The sequence below is a fragment of the Alosa alosa genome, chromosome 18, assembly GCF_017589495.1.
Source record: "Alosa alosa isolate M-15738 ecotype Scorff River chromosome 18, AALO_Geno_1.1, whole genome shotgun sequence".
Taxonomy (NCBI): domain Eukaryota; kingdom Metazoa; phylum Chordata; class Actinopteri; order Clupeiformes; family Clupeidae; genus Alosa; species Alosa alosa.
The window spans coordinates 10,033,851-10,057,863 of record NC_063206.1 but is presented as its reverse complement, the minus strand read 5'-3'; the positions used below and the strand labels follow the sequence as shown (position 1 = coordinate 10,057,863).

At 46.4% G+C, this 24,013-nt stretch overlaps 1 protein-coding gene across 4 annotated transcripts in view; it reads left to right on the top strand.

Moving 5' to 3' along the window:
• Positions 1–24,013, top strand: part of LOC125311488 (signal-induced proliferation-associated 1-like protein 2) — an 82,902-nt gene that overhangs the window by 33,150 nt on the left and 25,739 nt on the right. For all 4 annotated transcript variants that reach the window (XM_048269589.1, XM_048269590.1, XM_048269588.1 and 1 more), the window contains exons 7-11: positions 329–486; positions 1,289–1,865; positions 10,112–10,386; positions 17,385–17,642; positions 22,544–22,696. In XM_048269589.1, the coding sequence (XP_048125546.1) occupies positions 329–486; positions 1,289–1,865; positions 10,112–10,386; positions 17,385–17,642; positions 22,544–22,696 (1,421 nt within the window). The remainder of the gene's footprint in view (positions 1–328; positions 487–1,288; positions 1,866–10,111; positions 10,387–17,384; positions 17,643–22,543; positions 22,697–24,013) is intronic.

The following is a 24,013-nucleotide window of genomic DNA, read 5'->3' as shown; positions in this document are numbered from 1 at the left end:
TAGAGTTGGAATAGAGGGTGGCTATCGGGACCAAATACTATACTGTTTGTAAAGGCAGTCCCAATTAATGTGGAACCACATGGAATAACACAGAATGCTAAGCATGTGGTCCAGTTGTTTTTTTCTTTCTCTTTAGCTCATAGCATCTCTGGATTGTGGTCCAGTTTTAATGTCGTCATTTGAGTGTGTACCTCCGATCTGTGGCTGATGCTCCCAGGGAATCATCTCTCAGTGCTAGATTAATTTGCTTCCTTTTGTCACTAATCTTCTTTTCTTTTTCCTCTCCTCCTCCTCCTCTGTCTATTCTTCCGCTATCTCTCCACACCAGCTGTTGAGGAAGAGGCACATAGGAAACGACATCGTCACTATTGTTTTCCAAGAGCCTGGCTCCCTGCCTTTCACTCCCAAAAACATTCGCTCCCACTTCCAGCATGTGTTTGTCATCGTCAAAGTCCACAACCCCTGCACAGAGAATGTGTGCTACAGGTATGCCTTCATCCTCAGACTGATGTGTGTGTGTGTGTGTGTGTGTGTGTTCAGTGTGTGGGGGGGGATCAAGAGTGAGTCAGTATATGTTAAGAGGGTCGAGAAGTGACAGAATGCAAACTAACAATTACCAAAGCACTTTAGTACAGAACGCAGAGTATGCTGATCTGAAGTCACAACCTTTAGACGATTGAGAGGAGAGCATTCATCTTTGATGATCTGTAAGCACTTTCAGAAAATAAAAGTATATCTGAGAGACTTTAAAGTGAGGGAATTATGTTGTCACTTGAAAGATGCCTATAATTTCACTTCAAGATGATATTTAAACCATTGTTTCAATGATCTAATTATTTTTAAAGAGGATTGTAATTACAGTTCATATCTCTGAAGGCTCACAAGTGGCTCTTTTTTGAGTTTTGCTTCTTGACAAGATTGTGCATGTTTAATGTGTGGTTTGAAACCTGAGCAACAAACACTCTGAAGTTTTAATGAGCCTAGACTATGTACAGAATCTTTAGACAGCTCTTTTCGCAGTATCACAGTGGATGCATCCAAAATTATCTGAAATTGCTTGTGTAATTATGGTTTTTCAAGGTGATGCAACTACATCGGGTTGTTCTTTTACATGTGCTACTTACTTTCAGCATATTGTTCTTTTTATCCTCCTATAGCTGGTTTGCAACCATTTAAGATATTCATGAAAATGTTGATTTCCAGTGCTGTTGGATTTGAACAGCAGTGGTGTTACTATTGTATTGGTTGTAAGTGTCTATTTTTAAATCTAAATCATCTCTCTGTCCAGTGTGGCTGTGTCTCGATCGAAAGATGTGCCTCCCTTTGGTCCTCCCATCCCCAAGGGCGTAACCTTCCCAAAGTCCGCCGTGTTCAGGGACTTCCTGCTTGCCAAGGTGATCAACGGCGAGAACGCGGCGCACAAGTCGGAGAAGTTCCGCGCCATGGCCACGCGCACACGGCAGGAGTACCTGAAGGACCTGGCGGAGAACTTTGTCAGCACGGCCACCGTAGACTCGGCCGTCAAGTTCAGCTTCATCACCCTCGGCGCCAAGAAGAAGGAACGCAGCAAGCCGCGCAAGGACGCTCACCTGCACAGCGTGGGAGCCATCACCTGGAGCGTGGTGGCCCGTGACTTTGGCCACTCGGCCGACGTGAGCTGCCTGCTGGGCGTCTCCAACGAGTTCATCGTGCTCGTGGAGGAGGACTCCAAGAACGTGGTGTTCAACTGCTCCTGCCGCGACGTCATCGGCTGGACGTCCAGCGTGGGCGCCGTCAAGGTGTTCTACGAGCGAGGCGAGTGTGTCATGTTCTCAGCGCTCGAGCACTGCGCGGAGGACATCCAGGAGATTGTCCAGCGACTGGAGGTAGGTTCACATCACTGAGCCTTTTTAAGTTTGTCTTGACCCAGTCATATCTGGAGTTAGGTTTTCTATCCAAAACAATAGCTCTTCCATCCCCACCACAGCATCAATAAATATGGAAATATTAGGTGCAGTGATCTCTATCATGCTACACTTTTACTTTGCCCTTGAGCAGTTTTTTTTTTCCCCACTAGTGCACATAATTTTTTTTGTCTATGATGAAATGCATTAAAAAATCACGGCAGTGATGAACAGCCCTCTGGTGAACCCCCAGTGGATGCATAATTCACGGCCCTTTAACAGCTGTGCTAAGGTGACCCGGAGTGTGCGACCCTGGAGTAATTAAACGCAGCCCCTCTCTCTCATTTCAAAGGGGCCTCATTTCCATCCGTCCCAACAAAAACACGCCAGTTTCCTCTCTTCTCCCCCGTGAAACCCAGGAAGAGAGTCACCGTCTGCTGTGGCTTATCTGGGCTAGGTATCGCAGCGCTCTCTCCTTCAAGCAAATCTGAAGGATTTCTCTGACTTAGCCTCAGAAACACGTTTTGCCTCTGAGGGTAAGCGGGGAGTGATAATTAAGGGCTGTGCCTTTTTTTTTTTTTGCGGTAGCCATGTTGAGCGAGGCTGCTCTACTTTGGAGTCGTGTAAAAGCCGTCTCCACAGACATATGCAGACTACCTGCCGACTTGGCATTACTCTCCTTTCGTGCTGACCTGTGAACAGCTTGTTTGGAGAGGCAAACTTAATAATTGGCTTTTTCTAAGCTCTGGGATATCTCATCATAAGCTTCTTAGAAGCTCCCCACCCTCCCCGAGATCAGATAGCATGAGATCTCAGCAGTTTTGACCTCAGCTGATTGAACATTATTCCTTGCTGGGACCCATTTGATGTTTAAAGCATTACAGCCTCGTGTCAAGATTTTTTTTTTATCTTTGTGTTATCTAATATGTTTTAAGAGTTCATCTGATGCCCTCCAAAGATTAAATTAGGTGACCTGACAAACAAAGCTGTCTTTACAACTGTTTTTGTTGTTGGTCTGGTTCGGGCTATTGTTCAAAGGAGAAGGGCATTTGTGGTCACTCTCACTCTGTGATACTGTCTATGACCCATCTGAGTGAGCACTAAATGGACAACAGAAATAGAATTATGTCCTCTAAAAGAGATGCCTTTGTCCACGTAGGTCAATCCCTCTGGTGATGGACACTAGAGCTTGTTATGTACGTAACTGAACCATGGTCCTCATCCTGTTACCGTTTTATTGTTGCGCATTTGGTGTTAAAGAGGCCAAGTTGGCACAACAGATCAAATGCCAGTGTCCTGGGAAAGCCATACTGTACAGTATGTCACTCTCAAACTGCCATCTGCGCTTTGACGGTGGTGCCTATGACCTCAGTCTCAGTTCCAAAACACATCCTTTCCTTCCCTTCCTTGTCCTCCAAGTGAAGCTCCTGTCAAAACATATACCCTGTGTGTTCTCTCTGTGTATGTGACAACTTTCTCAGTATATCCAAGTGCGTGTCGAGTGTAGAATTATATTATTTTGATCATATTCATTTTGTGAGGGAAAACACTCTTTTAAATGCACTCAGATTGTGTGTGTGTGTGTGTGTGTGTGTGTGTGTGTGTGTTTATAAGGAGGGGATATGTGGGCAAGCCACGTTTATATCCTGCCTCACTCTTTTTCGCTGAAATGACTTTTCCATATGCTTCCTTTCTTTCCTCTCCTCCTCCACGAGGTGGATGGGACCCGTCCCACAGCTGGTTTGGAACGAACACTCTCTGTCAGCAGATGCCCACAATGCCATTGTTATTATCTCCACCTCAGCCCCCTGTAAACATTTGCGTACCTTTGTTTACTTTTCCTTTAAACTGTCCATGTGCCTCCACTGAACGCCACAGACCACTAAAATCTCTACGTCGGCTAGAAGGACAAATAGATAGGGCTGGTCAGTATCTCGCTCCAACTTTCACAAGATTTTCATTTGTGAGGGGGTCAGTTGAGCTAAAGTAAGCTTTAGTATCATGGGTTAGGGCAGGCCAGGGCAACGGTGTTGTATTAAGGACGGTGGGATTTGTCCTTGGATCACCACCCGATCCTGGGTGCACTGATCCGTTTCACCCGAGCTCTCTCTAAGAACACTTGGCTCCATCGCCTCTGCGGCTTGGCCTCCACGTGGCAGCAGTAGCAGTGTTTGTTTCCGTTAATAACATCATCTTTGACCTCATGATTTGGGCCAATGTCAGCTGTCATTTCACTGGATGTGCTGGGTGGAGATTAGGGGGCAATAATCTTTTGGCCAGGAGCTACAGTTGGGGTTGAAAAGCCTCCCCCTGTGCAGGTAATTACTTTCAAAGGCATGCAGGATTCATGTGATAGATGCAAATGCACAGATAGCAGCGTAATCAAATTGAAAGCGCCGCTGGCTGTGGTGCAGGTGTTTCTCCTCTCCTTGACTCTTTGTCTCTTCTCTGCGCATGCTTTTCTTCTCCTCTTCTCTGTGCATGCTTTTCTTCTCCTCTTTGTGTTTCTTTTAAGGTCATCCTTGTTGGTCTTCTGGTGTTTCTCCTCTTCTCTTCACTCTTTTCAGTCTTGCCCTCTCTACCTTCCCCTGTTCAGCTTCCTCCACCCCATACTTTCATCGCCTCCGTACTCTCATCGTCTCTTTCTCCTCACTTCTCGCCTTACATATGATTCATTCTGTTTTTCCCTGTTTATTTGTCTGCTTCTCCTCCCCTCTCCTCTCTTCTCCTCTCTCCGTCCTCCCGTCTCTTATCTCCCCCCCTCCTCTCCCCCTCTCCTCTCCTCTCCCCCTCTCCTCTTCTCTTTTCTCTCCTCTTCTCTTTTCTCCTCTCTTCTCCTCTCCTCTTTTCTCCTCTCTTCTCCTCTCCTCCTCTCCTTTCCTCTCCTCTCTTCTCCTCTCCTCTCCTCTCCTCTCCTTTCTTCTCCTCTCCTCTCCTTTCTTCTCCTCTCCTCTCCTCTCTTCTCCTCCCCTCTCTTCTCCTCTCCTCCCTCTCTTCTCCTCTCCTCTCCTCTCCTCTCCTCTCCTCTCCTCCCTCTCTTCTCCTCTCTTCTCCTCTCCTCTCCTCCCCTCTCTTCTCCTCTCTTCTCCTCTCCTCTCCTCTCCTCTCCTCTGTGTTATGTTATGTGGACTGACATGAGGCTGAGCTGAACCTGCTGCAGCCAGCTGTGTTATGAATTAAGGAATTTGGGGTTTTGGGCGAGTATTTTTTTAATTTATTTTTTGAGTTTTTTTAGCGCAAACGCCACCGCCAGCCTCTTCCCATGACATCACCATGCCATGCCAGGGTTCTATTGTTGTGTGTGTGTGTGTGTGTTTAAGGGAAAGAGAGAGAGAGATATGGGGTATTTGTTTTTGTTGAGTCGTTCCTCCATTAGAGGATGTGTGTGTGTGTGTGTGTGTGTGTGTGTGTGTGTGTGTGTGTGTGTGTGTGTGTGTGTGTGTGTGTGTGTGTGTGTGTGTGAGAGTGTGCATAAGCATGTAAGTCTGTGTGCCAGCACATCTATGTAGGAAGCCTTCTGCTCTCCCAGCGGGACTCCAAAGTCAAAGCAAGTGGAGGTCAGAGCTCAAGCCATGACTCTGCCCACACCTCCACTCCCTTACTGGCCAGCACAAATCTCTCCTCTGGGACGTGTGTGTGTGTGTGTGCGTGTGAGTGTGAGTGTGAGTGTGCATGTGTGTGTCCTCTTCTATCTGTCTGATGGTGTTTGAAAGAGTGTGGACATGATCTAAAAGGACAAAAATGTCATCCACTGCTTGGGTAAAGACCAGGCCCACACCAGAAGGACAGGATACATTAGCATACAATATTAGCCAACAAGCATCAGTAATGGAATGGGTGCTGCCATGATTTATTAGGCTATGCATGTGTCATTGCTTTTGTATGTGTGTGTGAGTATATGCGAGAGGGAGAGAGAGATTTGTATTGTGGTTTGCATTTTTGTTTGTTTTATTTTAGTTATTTCATCTTGTGATTTTACATTGTGCAACATTGTGTGTCTGTCATTCTAGGTGTTCACTGGTCAAGCATCTCTTCATGTAGACCTCTAAATTTCTGTCACCAGAACATTACGGTATGCACATCCTAGTGAAAGCTTCTTAGCTGTTGGGAGATCTGCTGGGTGCGGTTGGGAGCTGTTGAGATCTGCTGGGTGTGATGCTGGTCTATCTGATATTGTAACAGATGGCCATAGTGCCCAACAGACTACCACTGACCTACAGCAAAGGATGATGGGAAAGGTCAGAAGTCAGACAGTTAGACAGCAGTCACTCTGTTGCCAAGACTAAACCTTTCATACCCCCTCTCTCTCTCTCACACACACACACACACACGCACACACACGCACACAAGCACATACACACAATCTCTCCATACTATGCACTCTGTCTCTGTCTCTCTCTCTCTCTCTTACTCACACTCATTCTCTCTCACACACACACACACACACACACACACACACACACACACACACGTACACTCTCTTTCCATACTGCACATGCATATCCAGGACCTCCACCGTTATCAGTCTGCCTTGAGTGTCCAGGGCATCGCGTTACTACTGCCTGGGACAGCAGAGCTGCAGTGGTGACCTCATGAGAAGCGCTCCAGACAGCGAGAGCAGCTTGGCGCTGTCAGGGACAGACAGGCCAGTGTGTGGGAGGAGATGAAGGCAGGGGGGAAAAAACCCTGGGATAGGACCTCACCCCTAATATCACCAGTCTACCTTCAATGTGTCTTCCATTTTATTGCTATTCTGTTTTTGTAACACTAAAAGGTTTCTCCCACTCATTCTTTTTTTGTGTGTGTGTCGACACATGTGAGCTGTGCTGGACTAGCAATAGGAGAAGGTGTTTTAATTTCCTTTAGGGCCATACGGCCACTATATTAAAAACCGTACAGGAATCAGCGCCAGACGCTTTAGAGTTGGTGGGCTGTGTTCAGGTCTGTGGTTCTGTTCATGGTGTTTTCAAAGCTTTGCTACTGATTCAGAAATTGATACCCCAAACTTTTATGAGTTCTGAATATAATGTCTCTGTATTTGTATTATGTGTTGGGTCATAAGCAAGAGTCATGACAGCTCAGCCAAAAACTTGTCTGGTTATGTTGCTGATCGGAACATAAAAAGCCACAGTAATGAAATAGAATGAAATTTGAAATTTGTTGGTAGAGAACCAATCATGATTACAAACAGCCACAGCAATGAATGACCAAAGAAGTTGTTGGTAGAGAACCCATTATGAGTGTGGAGAGGGGTGGGTCTGGGACGCCATACACAACTGGTGAGTCTTCTGGAGGTGTTGTGTCACCTTATTCAACAAAACACTGATGAAGGATGGTGCCTGCTTGGTAACCCCAGTGAAATGCTCATAAAGGCTGCTCTGTTGGTGATGCTGTTTTTGTTGCTGTTTGTTTGCACCACAAGATGGTTGCTTTGTTGGTGATTTTCTTTTTTTCCCTCTGCTTCTTTGTTTGGGCAGTCAGGCCACTGGCAGTACATATGGTACTATAAAGGAGGGCTACATGTAATGTGATTGCAACTGCCGCTAGCCAACTGTGGAATTATCATTGTATCCTGCATCCTCTTCTGTAATGTTGAATAGTGACAATTACAGTAACAACGTGATTGTTGATTGGCCACTGTGGGAAATCTGCTACCTACAGCACAAGGAATTGAACACCTCTCCTGTATGTTTCTGACATTAGTGAGCAAAACGTTTTGTGAGTCTTTGTAGAAATCTTCTCTATCTTGCACACACACACACACACACATTCACACACACACATTACATTACATTACATTACATTACATTTGGCTGATGCATTTTTAACCAAAGCGACTAACAACATGGTAGACAGTTTAAGTTTTAAAGCAATTCTCTCAACAATTTTTGGACAATTTAAAAACGGGTACAGAGTACTGTAGAGTACGGTAGAGTACACACGCGCACGCACACACACACACACACACACAGAAACATGGTATATGATGGACAGATGTGCTATTTCAGAACCGAAAGGAAAAACAAGGAGACTCAAGGTCAGATGTCCCAGTGGTCAAAGCTGGGTGTTAGGGGGAAGGGGGGCCAGGCGGATTGTACTGTGGGATGCCTGTCAGATGGTGGCTCTTAACCGAAACCTCACGCTGGTCTCTACAGCAGTGTGGTCCACTAGGGACTCGCTCCATTAATGAAATGGCCTCCCAGCCCTCAAATCCCTCCATGTGTGAGATAATAGCTCTCCCACCAGACTCCCACTCTGGCACATCCAGTCAACACTGAGGCGAGAGTGAGATACGGTTAATAGGCAGCCGAGGCACGAACATGGACACAGGAGTCGTGCACCACCTCCCCTCTCATGTAGTGTTCTGGTGTGCCGTCACAAGACCTCTCCCACATCCCCAGACCAGGTTGTGGATTGATCCTCTCAGGGAAGGCTGAGAAAGTTTGTGTTAATTGGATAGGCGTTGTCTGTAAGCAACTAACTGACTTCTGATACAGGCTTTGAAGGGGAGCTTTTTTCTTTCTAGTGAAGACATGTTTTTGTGACAACATATTGTGTTGTCTGGCTCGTTGTTTGTTTTGTCTGGCTCTGTTGTTCGGAGTGAAAAGAGAAAGGGGAAGGGGTAGAAAATGAGATGGATGTCTGCTTCTGCTCAACCCTTTTTACAGTAGAGGATCAGTGGCCCTCGGGGGTTAATTACTGACCTGTGGGCTCTCCACACCCCCACGTTCCCATGGTCTGCAGGGCCAGGCCTGTGGCCTTAGAGCCCAGCCATGGACTTGGGCCAAGCCCTTCTCAGACAGACACACACACACTCTTACACATACACACACGCACACACACACACACACATACACATGCGCGCGCGCGCACACACACACACACACACACACACACACACACACACACACACACACACATACACACACACACACATATCAAACACACACACACACACACACACACACACACACACACACACACACACACACACACACATACACACACATACCCTTGCTGAGGCTAAGGCCAACATGGGGCAGTCTATGCTGTAATCCCCCCACTGTATTTTGTTCAAGCAGGAACAGGAGCTAATTTAGTCCAAGCTTGATAAAGCTGCCAATTCATAAATAAGACCTTATTAAAAAGGGATCTAATGGCACCATTACTGTGTAATGCATCTGTAATATCCACCACTTCAACTTGAAAAAGCTACAGTGGGCACTTCCTTAATACAAGACACTGCTGCAGTCCCCCTTTCATGGTACGAATAAAGCAGGGCAGTGAAGCATTACAAGCTATTCAATCATCTGCGAGCGAATTGTACTTTTTCCAGTCCTTCTCTTATACTGAGAGATGTGAGCACATCAGGCTCATGTCTGCCTCAGAGAGTCTCTTAGTTTACTGTCCACAGTAGAGGCCACGAATGAAGAGAACTAATGCGAAAAATGAGGAGTGATTTTTTAAAGTTTTGGTCAACAGCCCCTTTGGGCCGGTGTCCGAGTGTCGCCTTCTGGGCTGCCACAGTTCATTAAGTGTGTGTGTGTCTTTAAGTGTGTGTGTGTCTTTAAGTGTGTGTGTGTCTTTAAGTGTGTGTGTGTCTTTAAGTGTGTTAGCGTCACAGCAGTTTGTGTCATTGTTATTTCCATATGAAAGGCTCTTTAGATTATGGAAAAACACACGCTCTCGCTCTTGCATCAGTGTTTGTGTTTTTGTTTGGGAAATGCCTAAAAGGGCTACATTTTAAGCTCTGGCTCTTCTCACTCTCCTGCCCTCCTTTTCATAAAGAAGGCTGTGTGTGTGCGTATGTGTTTGTGCATGTGTGTGTGTGTGTGTGTGTGTCTGTGTGTGTGTGTGTGTGTTGTATGTGTATGTGTGTGTGTGTGTGTTTCCTCTCTGCCTCTGTAAAATAGAGCCTGGAGCTGTTGAGACTCCTCTCTTCTCCGTATAGGAAGCTCTCCCTTGACTTGAGATGACCCTGCCCTCATTGTTCAAGGACTTCATGTAAACTTCAACAAAGACTCAGATGAATTGAACCTTAACCTCACCCTATCCTGCCCCTTTACACACATACACACACACACACACACACACACACAAAAATCCACACACACACAAATCCACACACATGCACACACATATACACACGCAATTCATTATAGTAAGAAGGCCCTCTGACCCTCTATGTCCTTTTGCCCTCTCTTGTTTTTATTATTCCCGTCTCCCAGATTGTGACGCGGGGTTGCGAGACCTCGGAGATGACTCTGCGCCGGAACGGCCTGGGTCAGCTGGGTTTCCATGTCAACTTTGAGGGCATCGTGGCCGACGTGGAGCCCTTTGGCTTCGCCTGGAAAGCTGGCCTGCGACAGGGCAGCCGCCTGGTGGAGATCTGCAAGGTGGCAGTGGCTACGCTCACCCACGAGCAGATGATCGACCTGCTCCGCACCTCCGTCACGGTGAAGGTGGTCATCATCCAGCCCTATGACGACGGCACTCCCCGCAGGTTGGTGTCAGAACCTCACCTCCACATCTCCTAAGGGCTGTGGATTGCGGTGCTACCCATTTCCACAGTGATGTGTCTCAGACTTAAAGCCAGCAGTGAAACCCACTGAACTTCCCCATACAGCTCTATTGGGCTATTTGTTGAGAAGAGTCTCTTTATTTTCTTGTATGGAGCCAACGGTTCTCTGAATGAAAACACAAGACGTTAAGAAATGGGAAGTCATTCTCGAACGACATCGTCAATCTGAACCTCTCGGTGTGGCCTTATAAAGGCAGTGGCAGGTGACAAAACAGGTGATTCAGATCAATAACATCATCCAATTATGTCCTCCCATTTGTTAATGTCAATTGAATTTGACTGAAACAAAACCCGATGCAAACAGGAGGCGGTGGTCCCCTAAAAATCCCTGAAACAGGTGATTGGAGATTGGTATGATGTTCATCAATGAAGTCATCCTATAATGACTTCCCATTGGTTAATATCAAGTGAACTCGACTTAAACATAACCCAATGCAAACAGGGGGCGGTGGTCCCTAATGCGCCTGGTCTAATGCAGCGAGGAGTGCACGCCAGCTGGGCTGAGCCGCTAACACACATGGACAGTCAGCAGTTTTCATGCTAATGACAACAAGGCCGCCCGCTCTTGATTAATGAATGAACACGTCTTTGGCCATCGTCGAACGGCACAGACCGAGTAGCAGATTGCTGTTTATGTGCTCTCAGGTCCTTGTTCCGCCAATTAGGACAGAAGTGTTTGGTTTCTGAAGGGAGATATCCCCATGCTCAACCTGGCAAACTGAAGTGGTGGCTCTCATAATTGTAGTAAGTAAGTCATATTTCAAACACAGAGCTGCCAGTTCAAGAGCTTGAAAGCATAATAGTAAGCTTGTGTGGAGACATCATGTCTGGCTCCTTTTAACTTTTCAGACTTACTTTCAGTTCAAGTACAGGCATTAATAAGCACATTAAAAGAAAATAAAGCTACTATGTTTTCTGGTGTTTTCTTAAATCTGGATTTGCTTTATTTACTGATTTAAATTAATTAGTCTTCATAAAACACGGGACAGTTCCAACAGTAGTAATATGCGTAACTGAAATATTCATGTCAGCCTTTGAGTAGCTGAGGGAACACAGCGTTTAAAAAAAATGATCTGCTATCAAGTTAATTCCAAATAAATAGAAATGACCAAATCTCATCATGGCATAATGATGGAATCAGGATACAAGGTGGACATGCAGAGGCGAGGGTGATGGTGTTGTTAAAAGATATGAAATGCTTTCCATGCAGATTATCTAACCATGGCCAGGCTGGGTGCTGCAGTGTAGAGTATATCTACGAGCGGAGCTGAACCAACCATAATCCTTTTAGAGATATGTGATAATACACGGCCATGCCATCATAATCTCCATTTGCACAGAGGCACACAGACAAAACAAACCTTCCATAAATACTGTATGATTACATGCACACTCAAAAACACAGGCAGGTCTCCATAACTGTTCCAGTTCTTCTCTTCTCAACGTGCAAAGTGGTGCGATGAAGCCCACTCTAGAGGCACTGCAGTTGTGAGAACCTCAGCTGATAAACAAATGGGGGGCAAGCAGCATTATCAAAAATTATCTGGTTGTTATCTCACGGTATGCATCTGGAAAAGACTTGGTCGGAAAGGCACCATGCATCCCTTTCAAGGGTTAGCATTTATTTTTATCCTCTTGAAGGCTTTAGCAGGTCAAAAGGCTGTGACCCTTAATTTGAACCACTGTGCCCTGTTGGCATCCGTAGCTACCGTAGAAGTGGGATTAGTGATGCCATTCACCATCCACAATCCTGTAAGGAGTCCACCACTTATTATCGTTATCTGAAAGCACTTGTTGAGGGATTTCATCCTCCTGGTCACTTTTAAAATTACAAAAGCCAGAGGTCATCCAAGGAATCTGAAGGGTTCTCCAGACAGCCCTCCCCCCTCTTTTCCCTTCAACGCCAGTTGAAAAGTGTCCCAGTCAACAATGAATGCTCTAGTTTCACCACATCACCATTATGTCAGTTAGAAGGAATTTGTGGGAAACTGGAGGTGCTGACCGCTGCTCGAAGGATAAAGATAAAAACGTTCAGCACTGGAACAATGGGATGAGGGCACCGTGCCCTTCAAACTGCGACCTTGACTAGAAATAGCCAAAGTGGGAAAACTCCTGAATGGGAGACAACTGTGTAGCCAAGTATGAAGCTCTTTGAGGGAGGCCATTTTGCCCCCCCCCCTCCACAAAATGCTTTGGCTTGTTTTTTTGTTTTCATTTAAAAGCCAATGTTTTGGTTGTCACCAAGTCCAGAGTCCTGGAAAAGAAACAGAGCATATCTTGCTTCCTCAGCCTTTTTTTCCCCTTATGTCTTTTATGTCTTGTCCAAGCATTAGGATTTATTTTTGCTAGCTCCTAGACACTTGTGCCTTTTTAAGGTTCTACTGGTGGTCCAGCTGGAGCTAAATGAGATATGGCTCTAATATTAGGCAAGCGTAGAGAACAGATTATTTTCACTGGAGAAGGATGTGGTTTTGACCTTGTTCAGTGTGAGAGCCTTTTCTGTTGTCACTCTACTGAAAGCTTCAAACATTTGCACTGACCTGCTACCCATTGATCAAGCTAATGTTAAAAAGCAGGTAAAGCTGTCAGTTTCTTACAGCCGGACACAGCTATTAACAACATACTGCAGTATATACTCTATGTCAGCTACATTTATCAGTTTAGTAGTAGCTCATCTACATGTTCAAAGGTTACAAGTAAGCTAAACATTTGAGGGGATCCCTGTGTGTGTGTGTGTGTGTGTGTGTGTGTGTGTGTGTGTGTGTGTGTGTGTGTGTGTGTGTGTGTGTGTGTGTGTGTTCCTTTACTGTATAAATTGTGTACATATGGTCAGCTGGTGTTTTGACTGAAGTGTGCTTTATGTTCCTAAGATCCATCTCAAACAAATCTGACCAGCAGGTTTCTTGGGAACCCACAATCACTTCCATTTCCTCTCCAGAGCACAGTCACTAACCATTAGTTATAAAGCGCTCTGGTCTAAATTTAGTCTTGCTGCCTGGAAATTATGTACCAATCCTAAATCCGCCTTCCAAACTCAGTTTGTTAATGACCACATTCCAAGTGTATGAAATACAACTTTTATTTTTGCCATGTTGTCCATGCCATGATGGGTTGTTGTTTTTTTACTCAAATTTCAATGATTTTGTAGAAACATTTTTGCCACTAATAATCACATTACAATGATAAGAGGAGAGAAGGAGAGGAAGAGATATAGAAACCTTAATGTGTCTCTTTGTGTGAGTGTTTGTCATAAGGCGTATCCAAACACTTCATAATCATTGATATGGGGCAACAGTGAGTCACTTTGCCATGGCCATCCTTAGATCGTGGTGTTGTAAGCATTCAATAAAATAATAATGGTGGATAGGTCAAAAGTTAACTCAGCAGGACCACACCTATCAGCAGGGGATCATTAATGTCTATTGATGAAACATTTATTAGCGGCAAACAATGGCAGGACCTCTGCTTTTGGCTCATCTGGCCAAAATGAGGTCTCTCTCTATCTCTCTTTCTCTAAAAGCATGAGGCCATTAAGCATATGAGTTTAGGCTTCTAAGCATGTGTTTTGCCTCAGTGGGAAAAGAACTGTCATGTGCATTTAAATGTTAAACTAAGAGCTTGATCAGTTTGACGGAGTGGCCAGTTTATTGGGGAAATGTACACCGCAATCTTCCGGCCTATTACAACACGCACACTACTCAAGCTCATGTTATCCAAGAGTGATACATTTGTCGATTACACTATCCAGCGCAGCTTGGCGCGAGAGATCATATCCACAAATTAGAACAGGGCCTTGTGAAATTAACCATTTGGTGTTTATTAAGCCGTGAAAAAGCTATTTTTAGCCACCGCGGCTATCGCTGTGAGCCCCAGCGCCTGTGACAGAGCTCCTCATAATTTCCCCGTGACACCAGACTCGGTGCAAGGCTGGAGGTTCTGTGTGGTTCTTGGCAGAGGAGGCTGGAAAAGGCAGCTCCATCAATCCTGACCGGCCCAGTGGGTTGGAGAGAGGGTATTTGTTCTCACACCCAGGAGGGGGTGGGGGTGAGATTGGGGGATTGGGGAGGGGGATGCAGTCTCCCTCTCTCTGCTAGAGCCTTTCCCGGTGCTGGTGAAATTCCATCGGGCCTCCGGAGCTGGCCAAGTCCTCTGCTCTCCTGATTCGACGGTGTTAGCAAAGTGATTCAACAGCGGGTGGGTCCCCTCAGAGCAGATTATTTAGTTAAGTTGCAAAGGACTACACTCTCGAAGAGCTGCTTGTACAGTAGACCCGGTATTGCAACAGTGAGTGTACTGACACATGGAAAACTAATAAACTATTAGTCGCTGGGCCTCGTCTGGCCCAGCGACAGCACGGCAGCAGCCCGAGTGATCCTAAACGGAGCCGATGAGATGCGAAGGGCAGTGCGGCAGCGGAGACCTTTTCCCGTCGACGTCCTGTTGACATTGCGTAACCCCTCCTGAAGTTAATGATGTACGGCAAAAGGGCTTGAGGGATACACACTTAATCTGTTTAATGACTGCGTTAGCACCCTCCTATCAAGCACTGTGAACTGCTGTGCTAGAGTATTTAGCGAGTGTTTGCGTGTTGCTCTTTTGACACTGTGTTAATGCTTGTTGATAGTGGCAACACACGAGGTTGTAGATGAATCTATCTGTGTTTTCTAGGGGGAATTATGCAAATGTATTCAGCATCCATGGTTAGTGAGTTGCTGTTCTTCATGTGTCACTTATTTAAATGTATTCCATTTCAACACCAAATCTAAGTGATCATAACCAGTGGCAAACAGGGTGTTTATATATGGTGCTTGATATATATATATATTATGATATATGATGTGGCACCCATTTAACTTAATTGCCTGTGCATTTGGTAAATGAAACCTTGTTGTCCCTTAATAAATCATTTGCATTTTATTGTTGTAATATATATGGAGCCACCAACAGGCCAACAAAGGCACTAATGCATGTGGCATGCATGTATTTATGATGACGGCTCTGCTTTAAATGCACATACATGGAAAGCCTCACTGCCTAGTCTGTCCATATTCATTGTATTTTTTGTTTTGTACTGCATAAGAATGATCGATGTATAATTCAGTGGGTCTGTCATTGGTTAGTGCTTTGGTGCAAGCTAGGTTTCTAGTATGTTACATATCCAAGAGCAGTGCAGCCCTTCAGTGGAGCCAAGCATCAGTAGATCCCAATGACCTACAAAGAACCACATCCAGAGGAGGAGCAGGGGGAGGATAGGAGGTGCTCCCCCTCCAGACTCTCCCTCCTTTCAGGTGTATATGAGCTGTGCTCCCAATGCTCCCGGGGTCACTTTAATTAAGGGCCGCTCTGAGCTCAGGGGGTTTGGGGTTGGTCACGTTAACCTCCTCCTCCTCCTTCATCCTAACCCCTAGTCCCTCACCAGCAGGGCACCGCTCTCTTAAACCCCAGTACACACACACACCTACAGTACCTCCACCACCTCCACAAACACTGCCAGCCCTGTGTACAAAGAAGTGTGCCCCTTGAGGATGTTGAGCTGAGGCTGGTTATGGATGGTGGGATTTTGCTTGAAGGAGGCGGTTTGTGTGGACTGAGGAGCGGAGAATTTATTGAGGTTCTGCTGCAAGTCATGTGGAAACTGAAAACACCAACTGAGCTCTCAGGCTGCTTAAAGTCATCTCTCCCCACTGTGGTGCTCTCTCTCTCTCTCTATCTCTCTCTCTCTCTCCCCTCTCTCACTGTCTTTGTCCCACACCCTGCCCTGAAAAAAAAAAAAAATTAATGTTGCATGTAATGGCCTGAGAGCTGGCGGGCAGGCCTGGGGGTCTTGCATCCCCCCTCTGCGTTTTCAAGGGGAACCCATCCCGGGCTTAAGTGACGCTTAAGCAGAGATTTGGGGCTCCATTGAGGCAGCGAATGTGTGTTCAGCTGTTTTTATTACCTCCCCCATGCCCAAGCTAGCAGAAACACTATCTCTCTCTCTCTCTCTCTCTCTCTCTCTCTCTCTCTCTTTGACACTGTTACGCACACACACACACCTCATTCCGCTCTTTGCAGCTTCAAAAACAAAACACACGGCGTCGTGGCGCTCATATTTATTTTTTATAGCTCGGTATCGTTTCGCTTCGCGAGTGCTCAGCGAAACATCTCTAATGGCCGGCGTGAGTTTGTCCTGCCGGCGCTGATGGGGTAATTCAGCTGCAGCCAAGGGTGCTGTTATTATTTCCGGCCCCATCGCCACGCCTGCGACAACGCGGTCAGCAATAACACCGAGTGGAGGCCAGGGAGAACAGCTGATGACTACCGGCCAATTTCAGACACATTTTGCTGATATAGAGGTTACCTCGTGTCTTTGTACATAGATTAGGCTGCTGCTTTCTCGGTGTAATTGCTGTGAATTGCCCGTGGCCCAGTTATGCTAATAAGCACATCGCAGAAAGGATACCTCTTGTTCTCCCCTCTTATCTATTGTCTATCTCTCTCTCTCACACACTCACACTCACACACATACACACACACATAAACACACACACTACACTACAGCATAAGCCACAGATGCAGAATTGGAACCCATAAGGGCATCCATAGCATGCTGTTTTCTAACCCAGGGTGCAGATTCTTCCTCAGGCTTTCTGTATCCTTCCTCCATTTTCTTCCTTTTTTTTCTATTCCCACTTGAAGCCGTTCTCGCTCCTCTTGCTCAGATTCCCTCTGCCTCCCTCCTCCTCTCTGTTAGGTTTTTCTCGTGATCTTTAGCTCCTGTTGGTTTCACAAATCTCTCAGGATTAAATTATTTTGGCATGTTTAACTGACTCTGTGTGACTTCTGTTTTTCCCACTCCTCTGTTATTCTCTCTCTCGCTCTCTCTACCCCACTCTCTCTCTTTTTCTTTCTTTCTTTCTCTCTCTCTCTCAACTCCATAGGGGCTGTTCGGAGCTCTATCGCATCCCCATGGTGGAGTATAAGCTGGACAGCGAGGGCACACCCTGCGAGTATAAGACGCCCTTCAAGCGAAACACCACCTGGCACCGTGTGCCCACACCGGCCAATCAGGCATTGCCCCGCGGGTCGCCCACCCAGGGCCCTGAGCGGCTGCAGTGTCAGCAGATCCTGCAGCACACACAGTCCTCCGCCATCCCACGAAGCACCTCTTTCGACAGAAAGCTGCCCGACGGGCCCAGGTAAAGCCACCGGTGGCCCACTCACATCCACTTAGGGTTGCAAAATTCCGGGAATTTTCAAAGTTGGAAACTTTCCATGGGAATTAACGGGAATATACGGGAATTAACTCGTTAATTCCCGTATATTCGGGAGTGCCAAAAACGTAATATTACGTTTTTCCTTCCCATGCGTTGAGTGCCAAAAACGTAATATTACGTTTTTAGCTTTTAGGCTAAAAAAAAAAGTTTCCGGAAATTTATCGGAAATTTTCCGCCCCTTTGCAACCCTACTTCCGCTTACAGATGCTTCATGCACAAGCTGATGCCCTTTTACCACACACACACACACACACACACACACACACACACACACACTGTACACATGCACATACACATGCTGTGCTCATATAGTTACACGCACTCTGAATATAATCAATAATCGGCTTCCTTACTTTGCCACAATCTTGTCTTGTGCCAGTTGGCACTTATTCCAGTAGTGTATTATGCCAGTGGGGCTGTTTTAATGATGTGGGTTATTTTTATAAATGTGGTCACTATTTGATTTTTTACATGGTGTTTTTGACGTGTAGTCATTTGTGTTAAACCATGTACTATTATTCTAACTCTGATTTCAAACTCAGGGAAAATTGAGATGTAAAAACACTTCCTAATTCCGTATAGTGATTAATAATGGTGATTCATAATCTCTAAGCTCTAAGGTACTGTATGTCAGGCCAATGGTGAAATGGACAGTCTGTTATTTCGCCAGCAGATGGTCAAGTAGATACTTTGTTTCATACATTTTGAGCTCCCCGTCGTACGGTTTCACAACTCTGAGAAAATGTTGGCCTGAGGCCTATTTCCCGCACATAGTTACTCCCTCTTTTTCATTCTCTTCCTCTCTCTCTCTCTCTCTCTCCTATCTATCTCTCTCTTTCTCTCTCTCTCTTTCTTTCTCTCACCCCCTCTGAAATATTAAATATGCCCTGTGAAAACCCCCCTTTGTTGGAGCGTTGCTGGAACAGCCGAGAGTGACTGCCTCACACCCCAGAATACATCCTCTCTGCCGGGTTACGGAAATAAGCCATGAAAAATGACAAGAGCAGAGAGAATAATAACAAACTGAGGCAGGGAACAAAGGGAGCGCTCTTTTCACCATTTAGTCCTGGAATTGCCTGCTAACCCAATCAGGCTTCATGCTTCAGTGCATAATGCACTTGGTTGTCACAGACCAGGAACAAGTATGTATGATCAATCGGATGAATACAGCTTTCTCAATATGTCTTTGTCTGTCTTCATCTCCTCTGGATAGCACTCGCTTTCTCTCTCTCTCTCTCTCTCTCTCTATCGCTCTCTGTCTCTCTCTCTCTCTTTCTCTGTCTCTCGGTTACTGTTTCTAATGCCTCTCGCCCACATCTAAATACAGTCATTTGTTCTCATTCCCAAGTTCCATGGTGGTCAGAGTGACCTTTCTCCCATGCTAGCCATGAACGGCCCCCATGTCGAGCGTGCTGTCAGACTAGAGGGATAATAGGTCTGTGTGTGTGTGTGTGTGTGTGTGTGTGTGTGTGCACATGCACATATGGGGGGAGGCTGGAGAGATATCTCACGGTCTAATCAGGGAGTCCATGTGAGTCTCAGGGTGGGTTTGTGCCCCCTCCTGGGCAGAAGGTGACAGATACAGGCAGAAGACTCCACACACCCAATTAAACATGAAACAAGCTGGGGAAGGACAGACAGGGCGGGGAAGAGCCTTCTCCACGCCTGCACCTGCCCAACGCATCTCACTAACTCCACGGAGAGGACCGAAGAGAAGAGAAGAGAACAGGGGGGATGGAGTAGAGACGGAGAGAGTAGGAGAGACAGACGATGAAAGAGAGAGAGAGAGCGACAAAGGAGGGATAGAGAGAAAAGAGAGAGAAAGAGACAGGCGAGGGAAGGACAGAGCCTCAGTGAAAAAATAATGGTGAAGAGTAAGTGAATGCACAGGAGAGATATAGCGAGGAGAGAGACAGAGAGAAAGAGAGAGAGAGAGAGAGCAGGAGAGAGGGAGAAAAGCAATTATCGGCATTCGGTTGTTTATTTTCCAGCAAAATGCATTTTACATAGCATGCGCATATTCCCCCGGGTGCTGTCGGAGCGTGCAGCGAGTTTCCTCGATCGAGCGAGGCTGCCTAGGGTTCGTGCATATGTGTAGCAGCTGCCAGAGTGTCCTGAAATGACGACAGCGTGTTTCCCCTCATGCGTGGCGAGCTCTTGAAGTGAAATCTGTGAGGATCGGAATGGGGAGAGAGATAGTACATCTCCCCTGGCTTCAGATGTGACTGACAGCTAGGAGTGTGTGTTCATCTGGAGTCGGAGGCCTGACTCCTCATGGGGGTGGGGGGCAGATCGGGCGGTTTTTGAGGTGGGTGGGGGGTAGATCAGGTGGTTGAGGTGAGGGGGTGTCTGTGAGTAGAGACCCAATTGTGTTTGATATTTTGACTCCAGATTGACACCAGCAGTGTGTCTGGCAGGATCACCAAGAGTGCCAGGGCTACTGTGGAAAGTGCCTGGACGAGAGGAAGAGGCCATTCAGCTCAGCCTCCCCAGGTCTTTATGCCTTTGTGAGAGAGAGAGGGGAAAGAAAGAGAGAGGGGAAAGAAAGAGAGAGGGGAAAGAAAGAGAGAGGGGAAAGAAAGAGAGAGGGGAAAGAAAGAAAGAGGGAGATGGAGGTAGACTGAGGAGAAGCTGGGGAAACGAGAGGTGGGGTGTTAAACAAGGAATTAAGGCACAGACAGATGGATATACAGTGCAGCAATGGAAGAGCATGAGAAAGAGAGTACTGGAGGATAAAGAGAGAGAGGGAGAGAGAGATATGGGAGGGGAGGAGAGCAGAAGAGACAGACAGAAAAGCAGCTGCTGTTTTCCATTAAAGGACTGGTCTGGGTGGGAACAGAAACACCTCAGAGAGAGAGAGAGAGAGAGAGAGAGAGAGAAAATGGCAGTGCAAGCAGACCAGTACGTTTTCCCTTTTTTCGTGCAAGGTGTTGGCTGATTGGATTAGGGACGGTCCAGTCTGCTCCGTTCCCAGGCAGAGGGAGTGCTCCTGGACACCAGACCCCCCACCTTCTCCCCTTGGGACCACACAAAACACTTAAATACACACACACACACACACACACACACACACACACACAACAGTTCAGAGCAGGGGAAAACATGCTTTATATCCTGACTGTTTGGAGATGAAACACTAATGGCCCTGCAGTGTTGGTCTAATTCCTCACAAAGGTCTCTCTCTTTCTCTCTCTCTCTCTCTTTCTCTTTCTCTCTCTCTTTCACTCTCTACTCTCTCCAAGCAGACATAACAGGTTGTGTTAATTGACATTTAAGTTCCCACTGTAAGCAGTGGCTTATGCAGCAGCATGGAGGCACGCAGTGTCCTGTACACTGCAGAGTTCTTAAGAGTTCCATTAATGAAAGTGGTAGTAGAGGACATTCTTTGGTCAGGACTCGTAACGGGACGCACATGTCAAGAACCTGTGACCGATCGTACCAATTCCACCATCTGTATAAGAATAGTGAGTGAATGTATTTAGCAGGTGTCTTTCATCTTGAGTGTCTTATACAGCTGGAACGGTTTAATCCGCATTTAGTAGTACTACTATGTGGGCTCCCCTTTGAACGGAACTTGTGACCTTGGTGGTGCTGGTACCGTGCTGTCTCCCATCACAGCTCAGAAGGTTTGGATAATACATGTGCGCGGACAGACAGACGATCCCTCAAAGCCGAACCGCTGCTGCTTCTGCTGACAGGAGGACTCTTGCATCTGGTGTGCTTGTCTGCTGGGAGCAAGCGAGAAACGAGCGAGCGAGAGAGAGAGCGAGCGGTTCCCCCCCTTCGGTCACATGTGCATGGCATTTCCATGGTTTCCTGTCCTCTTACGGGCAGGCTGATTGTGGGCGGGCGAAGAGGACGTGAGCTGGCTATCTGTATCGGAGCTCAGCGGTCCCTCGTGATGAGGTGTTTGGCTGCCGTCACTCAGGGAGTCAGGGACCTGCACTGTTGAGACAGACACAGATTGGTCCCAGAAGTTCTCAGCCATGACATTTTGCCATTCTTAACAGCTTATGAAGGATTGGTATTGGCGCATTGGTATCATCAAAGACTTGTATAATTACAGTATTTGCTGTTGTTACTGTCACTGTTCAGTGGAAAATAGACAAAAGCCTAGCAGTATCTTATAGTCCATTAGTCCATCATCATTTTTCTTATATGACTTTAGGGAGTGCTTAACGAAAAGGCTATAAAATGCCTGGAATGGCTATAACAGATACAGATATTTAAAGCACTGTTTTGCTATTTAGATGCATTTTATGATGTTACACTTTAATTGCAGTGTAATTTCTGAAGCGGCGCCCAGGCGATGTTTTATGGGTAGTTAATGTTTATTTTAAGTGGGGCACGAGTGAGTCTGACTCTGGATTCCCGCTCTGCCCTGTAACACTGCATGATGGGCAAAACATCTGCACAGTCAATCAAGGCCTCATCACTCTTCCTCTTCTTTCTGTCTGACTCTCTCTCTCTCTCTCTCTCTCTCTCTCTCTCTGATTTCCCCTCCTGTGTTTCATCCAGCTGTCTCTGTCTTTCTTTCTTTCTTTCTTTCTTTCTTTCTTTACCTTCCATCATTCTTTCTTTCTTTGTGTTCAATTTATTATAATGGTAGTAGGTTTACCTGCTATTGTGTGTTTATGTGATTGTGCTATGTGCTCCTTTTTCATGGCATGGGTATAGCTGAGGTAAGGCGGCATAGTAATCTGTTTAGGAGCCCTTGACCCATGTGATGGGTCACTAAAGGGATTATACGTGTCTGTCTTTCTTTTTCTCGACATCTCTCAGTCTCTTACTCTCTCTTCCCTCCTCTGTGTGTGTGACTACAGGACCATGCAGGACGTGGAGCACCCTCAGATGGCCTCGTGTGGTAAGGGCGACCCCAGAGAGCACTACCGCAGCTCCCCCAGCAACCAGTCCTCCTCCAGCGACCCCGGGCCCAGCGGCAGCAGCACCTGGGCCCAGCAGCCAGGATATGATGGGTATGCTCCCACACACACACACACACATATGTACAGTATATACACACACACACACACACACACACAGATATATACAATATATACATACACACACACACACGCACATATATACAGTATATACACACACACACACACACACACACACACACACACACACACACACACACACACACACACAGACACACACGCACATATATACAGTATATACATACACACACACACACACACACACACACACACATATACAGTATATACATACACACACACACAGACACACAAAAGGTATATAATAGGCATGTATACAACGCATGCACACAAGCACATACACATAGAGATGCATTGGCACATGCATGCACAGGCATATCCGCATACTCATTGGCACACTATTCACATCACACGCACATATGGAGAAAATGAGCTGAAGCATAGAAGTAGCCATCTTTGATCAAATTGTCCATCCTGATTGTATCTAGTGCAGGAAAAGAAAGCTATTTCTAGAGGCTTTTCAGTGGGTTCAGGCATGGTCTAAACTCTTTAATTGAGTGTCTATCTGCTTAGTCCGTAACCTGCAGCAGCACTTGGGAATAACGTCCTCCTGCTCCCCCTGCCTGATGCTTTCACAGCTGTGCAAACACTAGGAGACTCCTGAGACACAAGGACAGGCAGGTCAAGTGATCAAACCCACGCGAGCGGGTTGCAGTCTCTCACACTCATTAACGCAGTGCAAACACAGCGCCAGAGAGGCATTGATGACCTTCTCCGTGAGTCGGTGGTCAAACTCCAGCGCTCACGCGTGCACGGAGGTCAGGGGTCGTTGCCCAGGGAGACGGGTTTGGGGGGTGTGTTGGAGGGGTTGCTCTTCAGAGGGAGTGCATGTGCAGTGGCTCATGAGGCGTGACGCTTCGGCCTCTCCAGACTTTGAGACGATGGGAGAAGATCAAACCTTATCAAGTGGTCACTACGCCGAAAAAAACGGCTGGTAAACGGGCAGCTCTAATCTGCCGTGGAGTTTAAATGTCAACGAGTATGCGTCGTAAGGTACGGGAGCCAAGAGAGCCTTTCATCTGTCTCTCTGCCTTAGAGGAAAACAGGCTTATGATTGAGATAGAGGGGTGCTTCCTCTCTGGTCCTCTCCTGCAGATCATTCTCAATGTTTGAAGCGACCTATGTCCTTCATGTTTTTTACCTCGATCATAATTCACTGTGGTTTGTGGAGTGTAAAGTGTGCTGATGTCAATGTATTTACTTTCATATCAGAAGATTATGTGTCTGTATACAGTATGTGCTTTTACATAAGGTCTTAGTCAATGACCCCAT